This window comes from Lepidochelys olivacea (genome assembly GCF_965140295.1).
Source record: "Lepidochelys olivacea isolate rLepOli2 genome assembly, chromosome: 5".
Taxonomy (NCBI): Eukaryota; Metazoa; Chordata; order Testudines; family Cheloniidae; genus Lepidochelys; species Lepidochelys olivacea.
Genome location: NC_140415.1, coordinates 27,246,019 through 27,261,952, shown reverse-complemented (window position 1 = coordinate 27,261,952; position 15,934 = coordinate 27,246,019). Strand labels below are relative to the sequence as shown.

Sequence of the window (15,934 nt, the reverse complement as noted above, 5' to 3'; positions counted from 1 at the left end):
CTGTTTTCTTGATGCCTCCTATAGTTGCTGAGCATCTTCTTTCCATAACTTTTGCTTATCCAATCTTTGTGATTTCTTCATCACTTTATGCAATACTGTACTTATTATCATCAGTACTGGGAAATATCATGATGTAAATAACTGTCAACAGATTATGACCAGTTTTAGGGGCAGCAGTAAGCCCCATGTGGCTTCAGAGCAGGCTGCAGTTGCATTGATCAGATATTCAGTCTGACAGTTAATGGAAAAAAGTGAGAATGGGGATTAGAGACATTTGTTGTTTTCATTGACTTCACAGAATCATTTGATTCAGTTTGGAGGGAAGCATTATGGAAAGTAGTAAAATCATGTAGTGTTCCAGATAGGATAACTGCAATTATAAAAGTTATGTACAAAGATTCCTACAGTGCCATAAGAACAAATGGAAAATTAAGCAATTGGTTCAAGTCAAAGCAAGGGGACAAGGATGCACCTATGTTTTCATCATTTCTTAAACTGGACATTAAGAAAGATAGGTGATTTGGATGGTGTAACACTGGGTAATCTAGAGTTAAGCTCTTTAGTTTATGTAGATAACATTGTACAATTGGCAGACACATTTGAATTAATGATTATACTCTACTTTGGAAAATTGTTGTAGTCGACTGACTTACAGTATATGCCAAGAAGACAAAGTGGTTGTATCTTGGATAAGGGACAATAGATGAATTGTTGAAATGCAGCAGCCAGTGAAGTCACAGAACAAGTAAAATATTATGTGTATTTAGGAAGCTTGATATGTGCTGATGGTTCCATCAAGAATGAAGTTAAAAGAAGATGTGCTTTAGATACAAGTGCTGCATAGAAGCTGATGCACAGAGATTGATGAAATTATGGACTGATAAAAACATTACATTTAGTACCAAAAGTGAAAATTTATAAAACCGGTGTACTAACAGTATTACTTTATAGTATGAATGGCAACTGCATTAAAAGGAAAAAAACATCAGAAGGCTGAAGGCAGTAGAGATGAGACTTCTTTGGAAGATAGCAAGTATAAGATGAAATAATGTTAAGACAAACGAAGAAATTAGAAGGAGAGTAGGATGTCAAATCAGGATATGGATGTCAGGTACTCAGCTGCCTCTGGGCTTGGTTGCCTGGCAATCACATGAGCTCTGCTGCCCAATAAACCCTCTCTCTGTGACTGTGCTCCCTGGTTGGACAAAAGAGCCAACAGATCACCATTTAAGCCTTGTAGGAACAGCGGCACAGTGGCTGTTCAACGTGTTCAATACCTGCAGCTGCACCAGACCTGCTTCCAGCCCTAGTCCCTGCCTACTTCTGAACTCCTAACTCCTGGCTCTGATCACTAGATTGTCCCCTGACCATGACTCTGGTTCTGCTCTTTGGTTCTGTTCTGGTTCCCAACTCCTGGCTCTGACCATTGGCTTGTCTCCTGACCACAAGTCCAGTTCTGCCCAACAGATTCTGTTCCAACCACTAGGACACACCATCCACATCTCAGTGTGTGACAATGGGATTAGCGACAACTGAGAAAGATTATGATGGTGAGAACACTTCAGAAAAACAGATGATAGCATGCCAAAGAAAATAATGCAAATGCAATCTGACCTAGAGGCCAACCACCAACTAGATGGAGGAACATTTTATGCAGGAATATGACCAGGCTGGGCTTAATGAAGAAACAAGTCCTAAACAGGAATGAATGGTGACATTGTACTGCTTCCTGTGCCTGCAAAGATGTTCTGGGATGAGATGAAGATGAAAAATCTAACTATCCAACAAAAGTATTTTTGCTGCTTGGACTAATCCTATCACATACCAATATCAAATTTAGGATCTGCAGCTGCCAAAACAGGGTCCCCTCCCCTGGGGCTCAATTTTGTTCTTACTAAAGTCAAATGGAGATTTTGTGAATGGCTTCAGTTTGAACACTGTCAGTCACTCAGATTGGCCAACTAGTGATCAACTGGTAAGCCAACTCACAAAGATTAGAGCCCTGCAACCTGATCTAAACCCGATGGGACCCAGGTCTGGGTCAGAGTGGGTGGGAAAACAACTGGATTCTCTCAGGCTCAGGTTGGGGTGAGTTGGCTCTCCACTTCCTGCCTTTGTGTGTGCCCCGCTCCTGCCATCCTCCATGACCTGGCTGTGCTGTGTGTGTTGCAGAGTGACCGTGCCAGAGAAATCTCAGCACCACTCTGTAGTGCACAAACAGCACAGCGTGGGGCATGCACAATAGGAAGGGGGCATGCAGCCACTGGCATATGCAGTTGCTGCTGCACCAACCCAATGGGCAGGAGGTGGCATCAGCACTGATTCTGGTTCATGGTTGGGTTGGAAAACAACTCTACCCTCTTGTGCTTGGGTTGGGTTGCGTGGTATTGGGTCCAGTTTGCATCTGAGTCAGGCCTCAAAATTAGGCCTGAGAAGTCCTCTACTGTAGACCTCTCACCTTGAACAAGTTTGTATCTACTTTACTCAACTCTCCTGAGCATGTTTTTCCCTAATACAGCCACAGATGACAGCAAGTGAAGTTTAGCAAATGGGATGTTTCTGTCACTTCTCTTTGGCCATGTCTATACTTACCGGGGATCGATGCTCCTGTAATCGATACAGTGGGGGTCTATTTAGTGGGCCAAGTGAAGACCCACTAAATCGACCAGAGAGCACTCTCTGGTCAACTCCGGTACTGTATCGGAGCAAGAAGAATAAGGTAAGTCGACAGGAGAGCGTCTTGTCAATGCAGCGCAGTGTAGACACTGTAGTAAGTCGACCTAAGCTACGTCAATTCCAGCTATATTATTCATGTAGCTGGAGTAGTGTAACTTAGGTAGACTTACCCTGGTAGTGGAGATAAGGCCCTAGTTCAGGGGTTCTCAAACTTCATTGCACCATGACCCCCTTCTGACAACAAAGTTACTACATGACTCCGGGTGGGGGGACAGAGCCCAAGCCCTGGAGCCCAAGCCCTGCCACTCCAGATGGAGGAAGAGGGGCCCAGAGCCTGAATCCCGCTGCCCTGGGTGGGAGTGGAGCTCTGGCTTCAGCTTCAACCATGGGTTCCAGCAAGTCTAATGCTGGCCCTGGCAACCCCATTAAAATGGGGTCCCAACCCACAGTTGGAGAACCGCTGCCCTAATTTCCTTCTTTTACTGGAAGGAGATGGAATCTGATTTTCTCGCAACTACTGTGAACTGAGAAGCACAGTTGAGGAGGTAGAAAGATAACGGGAAACAAATGCAAACCCTGTAAAAGGCTGGACACGAATTTAAAAATGTGACTTAATAGGCAGATTAGCCATAACTATCAACTGATTTATTGATCATACCCTAGCATATGATGGACTTTCAAGCTAGCGAGCTATAAAGAGAAAATCCTTGTAACCACAAAAGGAAAAATTACAAAAGCTATTTTAATTCAGTACTTTTTCCAATACTGGCTCATTGTATCTGACATTAAAAGGTCTAGGAGTCAGATGCATCAGGATACTTAACACTTCACCTTGATGAGAGACAGGTGACACCAATGACTGTGTCAGTTTCTATGGGAATTTTAAGTTACAGGAAAGAATGTAATGTCTCTTTGAGAGCTGGCAAGTCAGTGAATAAGGTAATGAACTAGAACAGTATTAATCATTTAAAGACAAACTGACCTTGGCATCTTTGATGTTATATTTTTTAATGAATAGAACTGACATGTTTCTGTTTCACTCTTTGCCCCCACACATTTTCATGCAAAGCATAAAAGCAAAGTCAGTCTTCAAACTGGTGTTATTTTAATTGTTTAAATCCTGATAACTTTTCAGAATAGCTAGTTTAAGCATATGTGATAGGTGAGTTTATTTCCAGGGATTTGATTCTAATTTCTGCTTGATAGGCTTATTACTGAAAAATATTTCTAAATGAGTCTTTTTTCCCCCTTCACAACCCATTTCTTTCTAGCTTATAAATGTATGCAACAGAATGATCAAAATGCTTGAGAGGCTAATGGGAGAACAACTGGACCCTCTTGGGCTCACCATGGTCAAAATGGAAGTAGAGTTTAAGTTGAGAGGGGTCTGAACTAAAACTTTGGACCTTATTTTGGAAAAAGGAGCCTTTGAGCCAAACCCAGGTCTGGATCTGAAATTTGCAAACAACCCCTACCATTATAATGGGCTGAATCAAACCCCCTGAACTTTGGAGTTAATAATGTAAATGATGTTTAGACATGGTAACATAACAACCATTTAAGATACATTAAAGCGCTACGCACAATTCCAGTTAACATAGAAAGTAAAAAAATATGTACAGTAGAACCTTAGAGTTACAAACTGACCAATCACATACCTGGAAGTACACAATAAGACAGCAACAGAGACCAAAAAACCCAACCAAACAAATACAGTACTGTATGATGTTAAATGTAAGCTACTAAAAAAATAAAGGGAAAGCAGCATTTTTCTTCTGCATAGTAAAGTTTCAAAGCTGTATTAAGTCAATGTTCAGTTGTGAACTTTTGGACCATGTTTTGTTCAGAATTACAGACATTTCAGAGCTACGAACAACCTCCATTCCGAAGGTGTTCATAACTCTGAGGTTCTATTATAGATAAATATACAAAATTATTCCTTTCCTAAAATAATTGCATGGAACAGAAAAAATTGTTTCAATTCAAAATTACATTTTAGTGAAAAGGCATCTTTTACTGATAACTATTTTGCAATGAGTGGGATTTAAGCCTTTTCTCTAAAACCTGATGGCCAAGATTTTCAAAAGTGAGCACTTAAGTTAGGCTCCTACATCACTAATTAGACACCTAAACAAGTGATCAGATTTTCAAAAGTGCTGAAGATCCAGCTTCTCCCAATAAAATAAATTTCTGGTCACTTTTGCTTTGAGGGTTTTTTGTACTAATACTCTTGTCTGGGTTGTCACCACTGCAAGGGAATTTTTTCAAAAAATCTGTTGACAGTGGAATTAAAAGATTAGCTTTATAAAACCTGAATTTTGTGCCAGATTTGCTCTGATAGTTTCCCATTAAAGACAGATGGGACAATTTAGTTTCTGCCTTATTTGGAACATGGCCGTGTTGGAGTCTGCTGTTCCAAAATGACATTTGGACCTACTTTATTTATAAATTCTTCTTGTATGCAGTATAAATTGTTTTTTAAAAGGGGCTCAGGGCCAAATCCTCTCTGGCACTTGATGCCTCTAATCAACTGGAAATGCAGACTTGGGGAATGTAGTGGAGAACTTCCCCAGAGAACATGATGATCCTTTGAGAGCCATGGAGCAGAACTCTTTGGTGGCTCTCTACATAGGAAAATTAGTGGGGCCATTGTTGTTTGGCAGGGGAATGTGTGGCTTTCAGTGTTGCCAACTCTTTTAACTTTATCATGAGTCTCATAATATCTGATGTATATGTTAAAGCCCTAGCTCCTGGAGACAAGTGATTAGATGAAAATATCAGGTTTCATTTTTTTTAAAAAGTACATTTCTAAAATTTACCCTAATGGTTGTGGCAAAAGTATTGCCTGAGTGTACCTTAAAGTCTCAAAAAACAAAAGGCAAATAAAATGAACATAAGAATGGCCATATTGGGTCAGACCAAAGGTCCATCCAGCCCAGTATCCTGTTTGCCAACAGTGCCAGTGCCAGGTGCCCCAGAGGGAGGGAACCTAACAGGTAATGATCAAGTGATCTCTCTCCTGCCATCCATCTCCACCCTCTGACAAACAGAGGCTAGGGACACCATTCCTTACCCATCCTGGCTAATAGCCATTAATGGACTTAAATTCATGGAGGTTATCTAGTTCTCTTTTAAACCCTGTTATAGTCCTAGCCTTCACAACCTCCTCAGGCAAGGAGTTCCACAGGTTGACTGTGTGAAGAAGAACTTCCTTTTATTTGTTTTAAACCTGCTGCCCATTAATTTCATTTGGTGGCCCCTAGATCTTATACTATGGGAACAAATAAATAACTTTTCCTTATTCACTTTCAGCACACCACTCATGATTTTATATACCTCAATCATATCCTCCCTTAGTCTCCTCTTTTCCAAGCTGAAAAGTCCTAGTCTCTTTAATCTCTCCTCATATGGGACCTGTTCCAAACCCCTAATCATTTTAGTTGCCCTTCTCTGAACCTTTCTAATGCCAGTATATCTTTTTCGAGATGATGCCAGTATATCTTTTTCGAGACCACATCTGTACACAGTATTCAAGATGTAGGCATACCATGAATTTATATAAGGGCAATAAGATATTCTCCATCTTATTCTCTATCCCTTTTTAAATGATTCCTAACATCCTGTTTGCTTTTTTGACTGCCGCTGCACACTGCGTGGATGTCTTCAAAGAACTGTCCATGTTGACTCCAAGATCTCTTTCCTGATTAGTTGTAGCTAAATTAGCCCCCATCATATTGTATGTATAGTTGGGGTTATTTTTTCCAATGTGCATTATTTTACATTTATCCACATTAAATTTCATTTGCCATTTTGTTGCCCAATACTTAGTTTTGTGAGATCTTTTTGAAGTTCTTCACAGTTTGCTTTGGTCTTAACTATCTTGAGCAGTTTAGTATCATCTGCAAACTTTGCCACCTCGCTGTTTACCACTTTCTCCAGATCATTTATGAATAAGTTGAATAGGATTGGTCCTAGGACTGACCTTTGGGGAACACCACTAGTTACCCCTCTCCATTCTGAATATTTACCATTTATTCCTACCCTTTGTTCCCTGTCTTTTAACCAGTTCTTAATCCATGAAAAGATCTTCCCTCTTATCCCATGACAACTTAATTAACGTAAGAGCATTTGGTGAGGGACCTTGTCAAAGGCTTTTTGGAAATCTAAGTACACTATGTCCACTGGATCCCCCTTGTCCACGTTTGTTGACCTCTTCAGAGAACTCTAATAGATTAGTAAAACATGATTTCTCTTTACAGAAACCATGTTGACTTTTGCCCAACAATTTATGTTCTTCTATGTGTCTGACAATTTAATTCTTTATTATTGTTTCAACTAATTTGCCTGGTACTGACGTTAGACTTACCAGTCTGTAATTGCAGGGATCACCTCTACATCCCTTTTAAAATATTGGGGTTACATTAGCTATCTTCCAGTCATTGGGTACAGAAGCTGATTTAAAGGACAGGTTACAAACCATAGTTAAGAGTTCTGCAATATCACATTTGAGTTCTTTCAAAACTCTTGGGTGAATGCCATCTGGTCCCGGTGACTTGTTACTGTTAAGTTTACCAACTAATTCCAAAACCTTCTCTAATGACACTTCAATCTGTGACAATTCAGAGTTGTCACCTACAAAGGACGGATCAGGTTTGGTAATCTCCCTAACATCCTCAACCGTGAAGACTGAAGCAAAGAATTCATTTAGTTTCTCCGCAATGACTTTATCGTCTTTAAGTGCTCCTTTTGTATCTTGATCGTCCAGGGGCCCCACTGGTTGTTTAGCAGGCTTCCTGCTTCTGATGTACTTAAAAAACATTTTATTACCACCTTTTGAGTTTTTGGCTAGCTGTTCTTCAAACTCCTTTTTGGCTTTTCTTATTACATTTTTACACTTAAGTTGGCAGTGTTTATGCTGTTTTCTATTTACCTCATTAAGATTTGACTTCCACTTTTTAAAAGATGCCTTTTTATTTCTCACTGCTTCTTTTACATGGTTGTTAAGCCATGGTGGTTCTTTTTTAGTTTTTACTGTGTTTTTTAATTTGGGGTATACATTTAAGTTGGGGCTCTATTATGGTATCTTTGAAAAGTGTCCATGCAGCTTGCAGGGATTTCACTCTAGCCACTGTACCTTTTAATTTCTGTTTAACTAACCTCCTCATTTTTGCATAGTTCCCCTTTCTGAAATTAAATGCCACAGTGTTGGGCTGCTGAGATGTTTTTCCCACCACAGGAATGTTAACAGTTTTTATACTGTGGTCACTATTTCCAAGCGGGCCTGTTATAGTTAACTCTTGGAGCAGATCCTGTGCTCTACTCAGGACTAAATCGAGAATTGCCTCTCCCCTTGTGGGTTTCTGTACCAGCTGCTCCAAGAAGCAGTCATTTAAAGTATTGAGAAATGTTGTCTAAGAGAAGTCTCTGTCCGATCCATATGTTCCTCTGCAGCAATAGTCTTTCCCCCATCTCTTAGTTTAAAAATAGCTCTGCAACCTTTTTAATTTTACATGCCAGCATTCTGAACAGTCTGAACCCATCACTTATGATTTTTAAGCCATTCTCATGATTTTTGGGGACCCAACTCAGGACTGATGCTGCAGCTCTAGCTTCGCTCACTAATACTGCTGTTGGCAGCCCTAGCTGCTGGAATTGTACTGCAGTTCCAGCTGCCTCCAACCGAGGTTGCTCTGCCTGGGCAGAGCTGAGAAGCAGTAGCCCACATGGGCAGAGGAAGCTGTAGGGAGGGTGCTCAGGGGCAGCACCCGCTCCTTGCCCCTTTCACTCCCCTACGAAATGCTGCTCTCTGCAGTCCATCCACTGCACTGGGCTCCTTACCTGGGGGTAGGAGAGAGGAAGGGACATTGTCCCTGGGCGGGGGCAGCTGGGAATGCACATGTCCAGAGGAGGGACAGAGCAGGCAGGGGATTGAACCCATTGGATGGAAGGAGCTAAGTGGGGAGGGAGCTGGTCAGGGGCAGCACCTGGGTGGAGAGAGGAGAGAAGGGGATAGTGTCCAGGGTAAAAAGCTACCGAAAGTTCCCTGGGCAGGAGTAGGGAGGGTTTAGGGGAGCCTGTCCAGGGAGAGGTGGGATGAGGCCCTCCAACAGTCAGTAGTAAAGGGAAGCAGGATATGTTCAACATCACCCTTTTGTTTATTTTTGAGTTTCAGAGTAAGTTCAATGAAATGTACATGCTGCGCACATGCATACACACACGAGTGATTCCCACCATGAGTTCAAAAATCAGAAAACAGACCTAAAAAATGTGATGTAAAAATAAAATAATCTCATGATTTTTAAGTCAGTTTCATGATTTTTGGAGTCATCATCTTTGAACTTGCAGGGCTGGCAACACTGCTGATCCTATTACCACAAGCCTCACATACAAGGCCCTGTTGAATTGAATGGTCCTTTCTCCTGTGTATGGACTGTAGGTGAGACTGCAAACCAGATACACAGAAGTCCTACACCATACTTTGAGCTTGGAAGGAGGATGTTTAAGACCATAAATGCCCACATATTTCCCACATGCACAGCCCTTTCACTCAGGCTCTGTGTATGTTCTGTTCTATTTTATTCTATATAAATTCTTGTACGTCATTCACCTGAGCACCTTCCAGTAGTGCACTAAGCAACATAACTACCATAGAATCACAGGACTCGATGAGACCTCAAGAGGTCATCTAGTCCAGTTGCCTGCCACTTGTGGCAGGACTAAGTATTATCTAGACCATCCCTGACAGGTGTTTGTCTAACCTGCTCTTAAAAATCTCCAGTGATGGAGATTCCACAACCTCCCTGGGCAATTTATTCCAGTGCTTAACCACCCTGACAGGAAGTTTTTTCTGATGTCTAACCTAAACCTCCCTTGTTGCAATTTAAGCCCATTGCTCCTTGTTCTATCCTCAGAGGTTAAGAAGAACAATTTTTCTCCCTCCTCCTTGTAACCTTTTATGTACTTGAAAACTGTTATGTCCCCTCTGTCTTCTCTTTTCCAGACTAAACAAACCCAATGTTTTCAATCTTCCCTCATAGGTCATGTTTTCAACACCTTTAATCATTTTTGTTGCTCTTCTCTGGACTTTCTCCAGTTTTTCCACATCTTTCCTGAAATGTGGTGCCCAGAACTGGACACAATACTCCAGTTGAGGCCTAATCAGTGCGGAGTAGAGCGGAAGAATTACTTCTTGTGTCTTGCTTACAACACTTCTGCTAATACATCCCAGAATAATGTTTGGTTTTTGTTTGTTTGTTTGGGTTTTTTTTGCAACAGTGTTACACTGTTGACTCATATTTAGCTTGTTGTCCACTATGATGCCCAGATCCCTTTCCTTCTTAAGTGGAGTACTTTGCATTTCTCCTTATTGAATTTCATCCTAGCATCTGTCACATGTTTGTTCTCTCATCCGCTCTCCAGGGGGAGAAGTGTATGCAGTGGAATTCTTGATTTTAAAATATATAAATATACATGTTGCTATGTATTTCTGTTAGAGAAGGCAGGTCAGAGAAAGGCACCTTGCACTTACAGAGAAAGGTGGTAAGATTTGGATGGTCCTCAGTTCCTGGAGGAGTTCATTCCACAGTCTTGGACTGGCCCCAGAGATAGCTCTGTCTCCTGCACAGATGAGCTTTACTTTATTGTAGTGAGTTCCATTGTGCCACAGGAGTGGAGTTGTCAACTATGATCTTTATCCAGGCGCTTTAGGCAGTCTGTTAGATATCCTGGGGCCCAGGTTAATGAGTACCTTGAAAATAAGGACTGAGAATGTGAACTTGTATTCTGTAGGGAGCCAGTGTGGAGAGTGGAGGATAGGTCTGGTGTGTTTGTGGTACCTTTGTTGAGGAAGAGATGTGCTGCAGCGTTCTGTACTAGTTGGAGTTTCCTAAGTGCTGAAGTCTTTGTGCCCAGATGTATTGCATTGCTGTAGTCCAGACAAGAGGTGAATAAAGTGTGAATAACTGAGGCCAAGGCATTATTTGCCAGGACAGGATGGAATCTCCTAGCCAACCAGAGACAGTAAAAGCATTATTCACAGATGCTGCTATGTGAGAGCTTGGGTCAGTGAGGCACCCAGGAGCATGCTTAAACTATGGACTGAATTGACCAATTGTGGGTGTGTATCTTCAACCAAAGGAGACTGCACTGTGGCTGCAAACTCTTCAAAATGCTTTTCTCTGCCCACCAGCAACAGCTCTGTCATGCTCAGCTTTAGCTTCAACCAGCTGTTCTTCATCCATGAGCTGATCTCATCTAAGCACTGGACCATCTTGGTGGTGATGGTGTGGTCCTGTGTTGGAGAAGGAAGTGTACAGCTGTGTGTGTGTTTAAGGATCTGACCCTCTGAAAGCAACTTCACAGATGGCAATCTGCTCTGGCATCTGTGAAGATTTTGTCAACACAATCCACTACCATCCTACCTGTCATCCAGCTGTTGAGGGGTAAATCCATAGGTATCTTCCCTCTGATCCTTGCAAAGGATACATGCCTTCAATGACAAAGTTCTGGCACTGTGCATGAGGCAAGAACTCCTGTGGTATATTTATTTATGTATTTAGATTAAATAATAAAATGATACCCATATAATGGCTCCAGTCATCCTTTCACTTAAGCTATGTCTACACTACCGTGGTAAATCGACCTATGCTATGCAACTCCAGTTATGTGAATAACGTAGCTGGAGTCGACGTACCTTCGGTTGAGGTACTGCAGGAGGTGAAAGGGAGAAACTCTCCCATCAACTTACCTTACCCTTCTTGTTGGGGGTAGAGTACAGGGGTCGACTGGAGAGCGATTTGCTGTTGATTTGGCGGGTCTTCATTAGACCCGCTAAATCGACCCTGGTGGATCGATCTCAGAGCGTCGATCCTGGCTGTAGTGTAGATGTAGCCTTAGTTAAATTTACAGCATAATAACTTGAGCTTGTTGAGAGTCCGAATTTCTATCCCACTGGAAATGTCCGAATTTCAAAATTGGTTTGGTTTCCAATTGGTATGAAAAGTTGAAATCTCAGAATTTTTCATGAAATAAAATACTCCTAAAATATTTAGTTTCAGACTGTCAAAATGTTTCATTTTGATATACTGTATTTTAGCATATCAAAACATAAAAGTCAAAATGAAATGTTTCAATAATTTCCCATGAAAATTTTAACAAAATGTACATTCCTGCCAAAATTGAAAATTTTGGCAAATCATTATTCTCCGACAGAAAACTCTTCCACGTGAAAATTTTCAACCAGCTCTGATAACAACATCCTCAGCTGCATCAGAAAGCAAGCATTTAGCCAGGGGCAATAACTCAACTTGACCAGCAAGTTAGCTACAGACAGCTTCTTTCTACCACTGCCATCATTCCAGGAGCATATCCTTTATCCATTGTTAGTCCTTCTAAACAGAATGATAATCAGAGGGAGCCCTTATCTACAGTAGACCAGGAAGGTCTATGTGACCATTTTACAGTAGGTCTGCTCATCTAACATTTATACCTTGTCACATTTTTCTTTCCCAGTTTTTGGACCTGCTATGTATAGTTTTTGAAATAAATTGATAGAATAGCTTCCATAGGCATGACATTTTGTTGAGTTATAATATTGGTCAAGTTGTAGTGGACTTTGATTAAAACTTCTAGGAGAAATAAAAATCACCATCCACATCTAACAAACCTGTTCTCTCTTTCTTTTTCAAATAGCTAACATGCCAGAGGATTATCCAGATCAGTTTGACAATGTAGTGGACTTTATTCAAGCCACTATAAAAAGACTAAGAAGGTCACCAGATAAACAAACTCCAATTTTTTCTAAGCGGGAGAGAAGTCGGCAAAATGCAGCAGTTAATACAGAAAATTCCAGTAAAAAGGGACGGAGAGGTCAAAAGGGCAAAAATCGAGGTTGTGTCTTAACAGAAATACATTTAAATGTGACTGACTTGGATTTGGGATATGAAACCAAAGAAGAGCTGATTTTCCGGTACTGCAGTGGATCTTGTGATGCAGCCGAGACCACATATGACAAAATTTTAAAAAATTTAACCAGAAAGAAAAAGCTGGTCAATGATAAAGTGAGGCAAGCTTGCTGCAGACCCACTGCCTACGATGATGACCTTTCATTTTTGGACGATAACTTGGTTTACCATATATTGAAAAAACATTCCGCTAAAAGATGTGGATGTGTCTGATTTTTTTTTTTTTGAGATTATTACAATATTGCATTCCTACTACAATGCAAAGAACAGGACCAAGGTTCCCAAGGAAACTTCTGTTCAGAACTGAGAAAGAGGACCAAGGATGTAGGAAAACAAATGTCATGGGAGCCTGGTAGGACAAGATCCAGCACAGAAAACTGGACAGGATAGAAAAGTTGGAACTTTTAATTTCTACAGGAAAGCAAATAAAAGGCATCAAAGCTCAGGGGTGGAGTTTCACAATGGATGGGTGGAGGTTGCTATCACTATTTCATTTGACATGGTCCACTATCAACGAGAGTTGAATCAGCTAGGAATGTGCTTAAAAACACAACCTATTAAATATCATGCCTTGTTCTTTTTTTTATTAAGTTATAAAAACAGGGGTAGCATTAATAATGGTAAGCTCAAGTGGTATTAGCTTCACTCCAAGATACTGTAATATTGCTTGTTAAATGGTTATTCCAAAACACTGGAGATGCCTGATTTAACCTTACACATATACTATGTAATAAAAAAAAGTTAAGTGTCAAAATTAATCAACTAAAGTTCATCTGGGGAAAATCAATGCAAAACAGTTTCACTTACTGTTTGATTTAGGTTATTTATAGCTCACATTTCTTCAAAACAGTTAAGTATCAGATTTAATTCTTCTATTACCTCTGAAAACAAGTTGTGTTTTTAAGCACTCACTCCTAGTAGAATAATAGAAACAATGAGCCTGGCTTACACAAATGCAAAATATGTTTCTTTTGGTTTACAAAGGATTAATGTCACTTACATAACTCCTTTAATATTTGGTCATTGTGAGTGAACAGACTACTTGATGCAATGCATCCATTCAAAGACATAAATATACAGAAGATATTTATTGAGATTTAAGTTATTGTTATTTATTACAGTTCAATAATGAGTTTCCGTTCCTTATTTATTAAAGTTTTTTTCAAAGGTGCCAAAGTGGAATGTGCTCGCAAGATACAAAGACAGTTAAGCTGGGAACAAGGGGCCATGCTTTTAAAAGTATTAACAGTTAACTTGAAAGCAAAAAATCACTGACTTTACCTTTTTTAACAAAACCATGTTTAAAATCACAAAATAGAGGGCCAAAATCTGCAATCCATATTCATGCTGAATAACATTTATATGAGTAACTCCATTACTACCCGTATGAGTTAGTGACACTCCACATGAGTGCAAGTTGTAGAATGGGGGCCATTATTATCAATTTGTTAGAAAAAAATAATTATATTAATATTATAATGTTGATGCAGTTTCTCTCACAAACACTTCTTCTGCCAACTGATCTCATAACTATGATTGACAAATGAAGATTAATCACACTTTTGTCATTTTAATTTCATGATATATTTGTTTTTTCTTTCCATATAGAAAAGGTTAAATCCCTTTTTATAGTTAGTCCTGGATTTAATGTAGACTGAAGGTAAACAAACTATTTTGTTAAATAACCAGTGTTTTATATAATTTGCTGAAACATTACAGGATTAAACTGGCATAGTAAAAACCATTTTAAGTTTTCATCTAAGATACTGCTTTAAGGTGAAGGAGGTTATGTATCAAGTGGATTAGCACAAATCATGAAGCTGGAGGTTCATTTATTAAAGATTAGCAGAAGTGTATTTATACTAGACATAATAGACAACTGAAGTGAAGACTTGACTCCCACAAAAACAATATCCAGCAAAGAACCTACTGAACAACAACAACGATTAGGATCATAACTTATCCGATCCATGCAACGGCTCCATACTTATTCTGTTCCTTTTAAGTGCATGGAATCTGCACTGATACCAGTGGGGAAGGTCCCATGTTTGCAGGGAGAAAGAAAGGAAAAACACAAAGATCCACCATCATGTGGCTTAAAGGAGAATTTTGCCCTAAATCAAGTTTCTTCACTAAGGTCCCAATCCTGCAATTAATGATAAGTGAGCACAGTCATCTTCATGGGCTCTGAATTCATAGCAATCCACCACATGCAATCAATTGCAGGATGACAGTCTAAGGCCCCACTCCAGCAAAGCACTCAAGAGCATGAATAGTCCCATGGAAGTCATTAAGCACGTGTTTAAGTGTTGTGCTGGGTCAGGGGATTAACCACTGTGTTGGGCAGCATACAGAAGTCAAAGCATCATCTGCATTACTTGCATAGTACAATCCTGGCTGTGTGATGAGTCAAAACTCAGCAACACTGTGGTTAGCTTACGCTAGCTTTGAGCACAGAAATTATAAGTACTTTATCACTTGCTATGGTACTTCATTGATGGTTGACAGCTTGCCTCAAGCAACAGCCTAAATAGGTTTTAATTATAGCAGGTCACTATGTTCAAACTACAAAGGGTAAAGTTTGTGATTTTTTAAAAAAAACTTATCAAGAGCAGGAGTATGCTTCTCTGGAGGATTTTACTTCACCTACAATTTATGTCTCAGTTATTTGTGTTAATCAACCAAAGTTCTCTACAGACTTTATTTTTGTACAATATTCATTTTATAACTTTTTACAAAATAAAACTCATTTCTATTGTTGTATGGATGTTTATACTTCTTGCACATCCAACCTTTTCAGAGAGCTATGATCTTGTCCTTTTTACAATCCAGAGGGGAAATCCCAAATGAAGGCAAATTTCTATGTGGAAATCTCCTCATCCATTGTACCCATTCTGAACTGTGGCTCAGACATTGGAAGGGGATGCCAAATACACATTAGTCAAACATATTGAGGTAAACTAATCTCACCATAGCTCCAAAAAAGCAAATGTAAAGACTGTAGCATTTTGTGGCCTATGGCACACACAGCAGGAAAAGGAAATGTATATCACACACTTTTCCTGCTGTAACATGTTACTCAAACAGTTTCTAGCCAGTCCTAGCCTGTGGCATAGTCCATCTGTGCAACCTGCTACAGTCCAACAACTAATATGTGACTTGCCTTTTGCTTTACTGATGTGCTACTAAATCAGCCTTGCAAGATTCCATTCACCATGTCCAAGTAATTTTTCTTTTTCTTGATGGGAAAATACAATATTAAGATTTTTCATTATCTTCAGCTATCAGAGGAAAAA

General features: G+C 39.9%; 1 protein-coding gene across 4 annotated transcripts in view; it reads left to right on the top strand.

The window, feature by feature from the left end:
* Positions 1–14,168, top strand: part of GDNF (glial cell derived neurotrophic factor) — a 28,584-nt gene extending 14,416 nt beyond the window's left edge. For all 4 annotated transcript variants that reach the window (XM_084628345.1, XM_084628344.1, XM_084628343.1 and 1 more), the window contains one exon: positions 12,367–14,168. In XM_084628345.1, the coding sequence (XP_084484471.1) occupies positions 12,367–12,851 (485 nt within the window). In that variant the 3' untranslated portion in view covers positions 12,852–14,168. The remainder of the gene's footprint in view (positions 1–12,366) is intronic.
* The last annotated feature ends 1,766 nt before the right edge of the window (positions 14,169–15,934 follow it).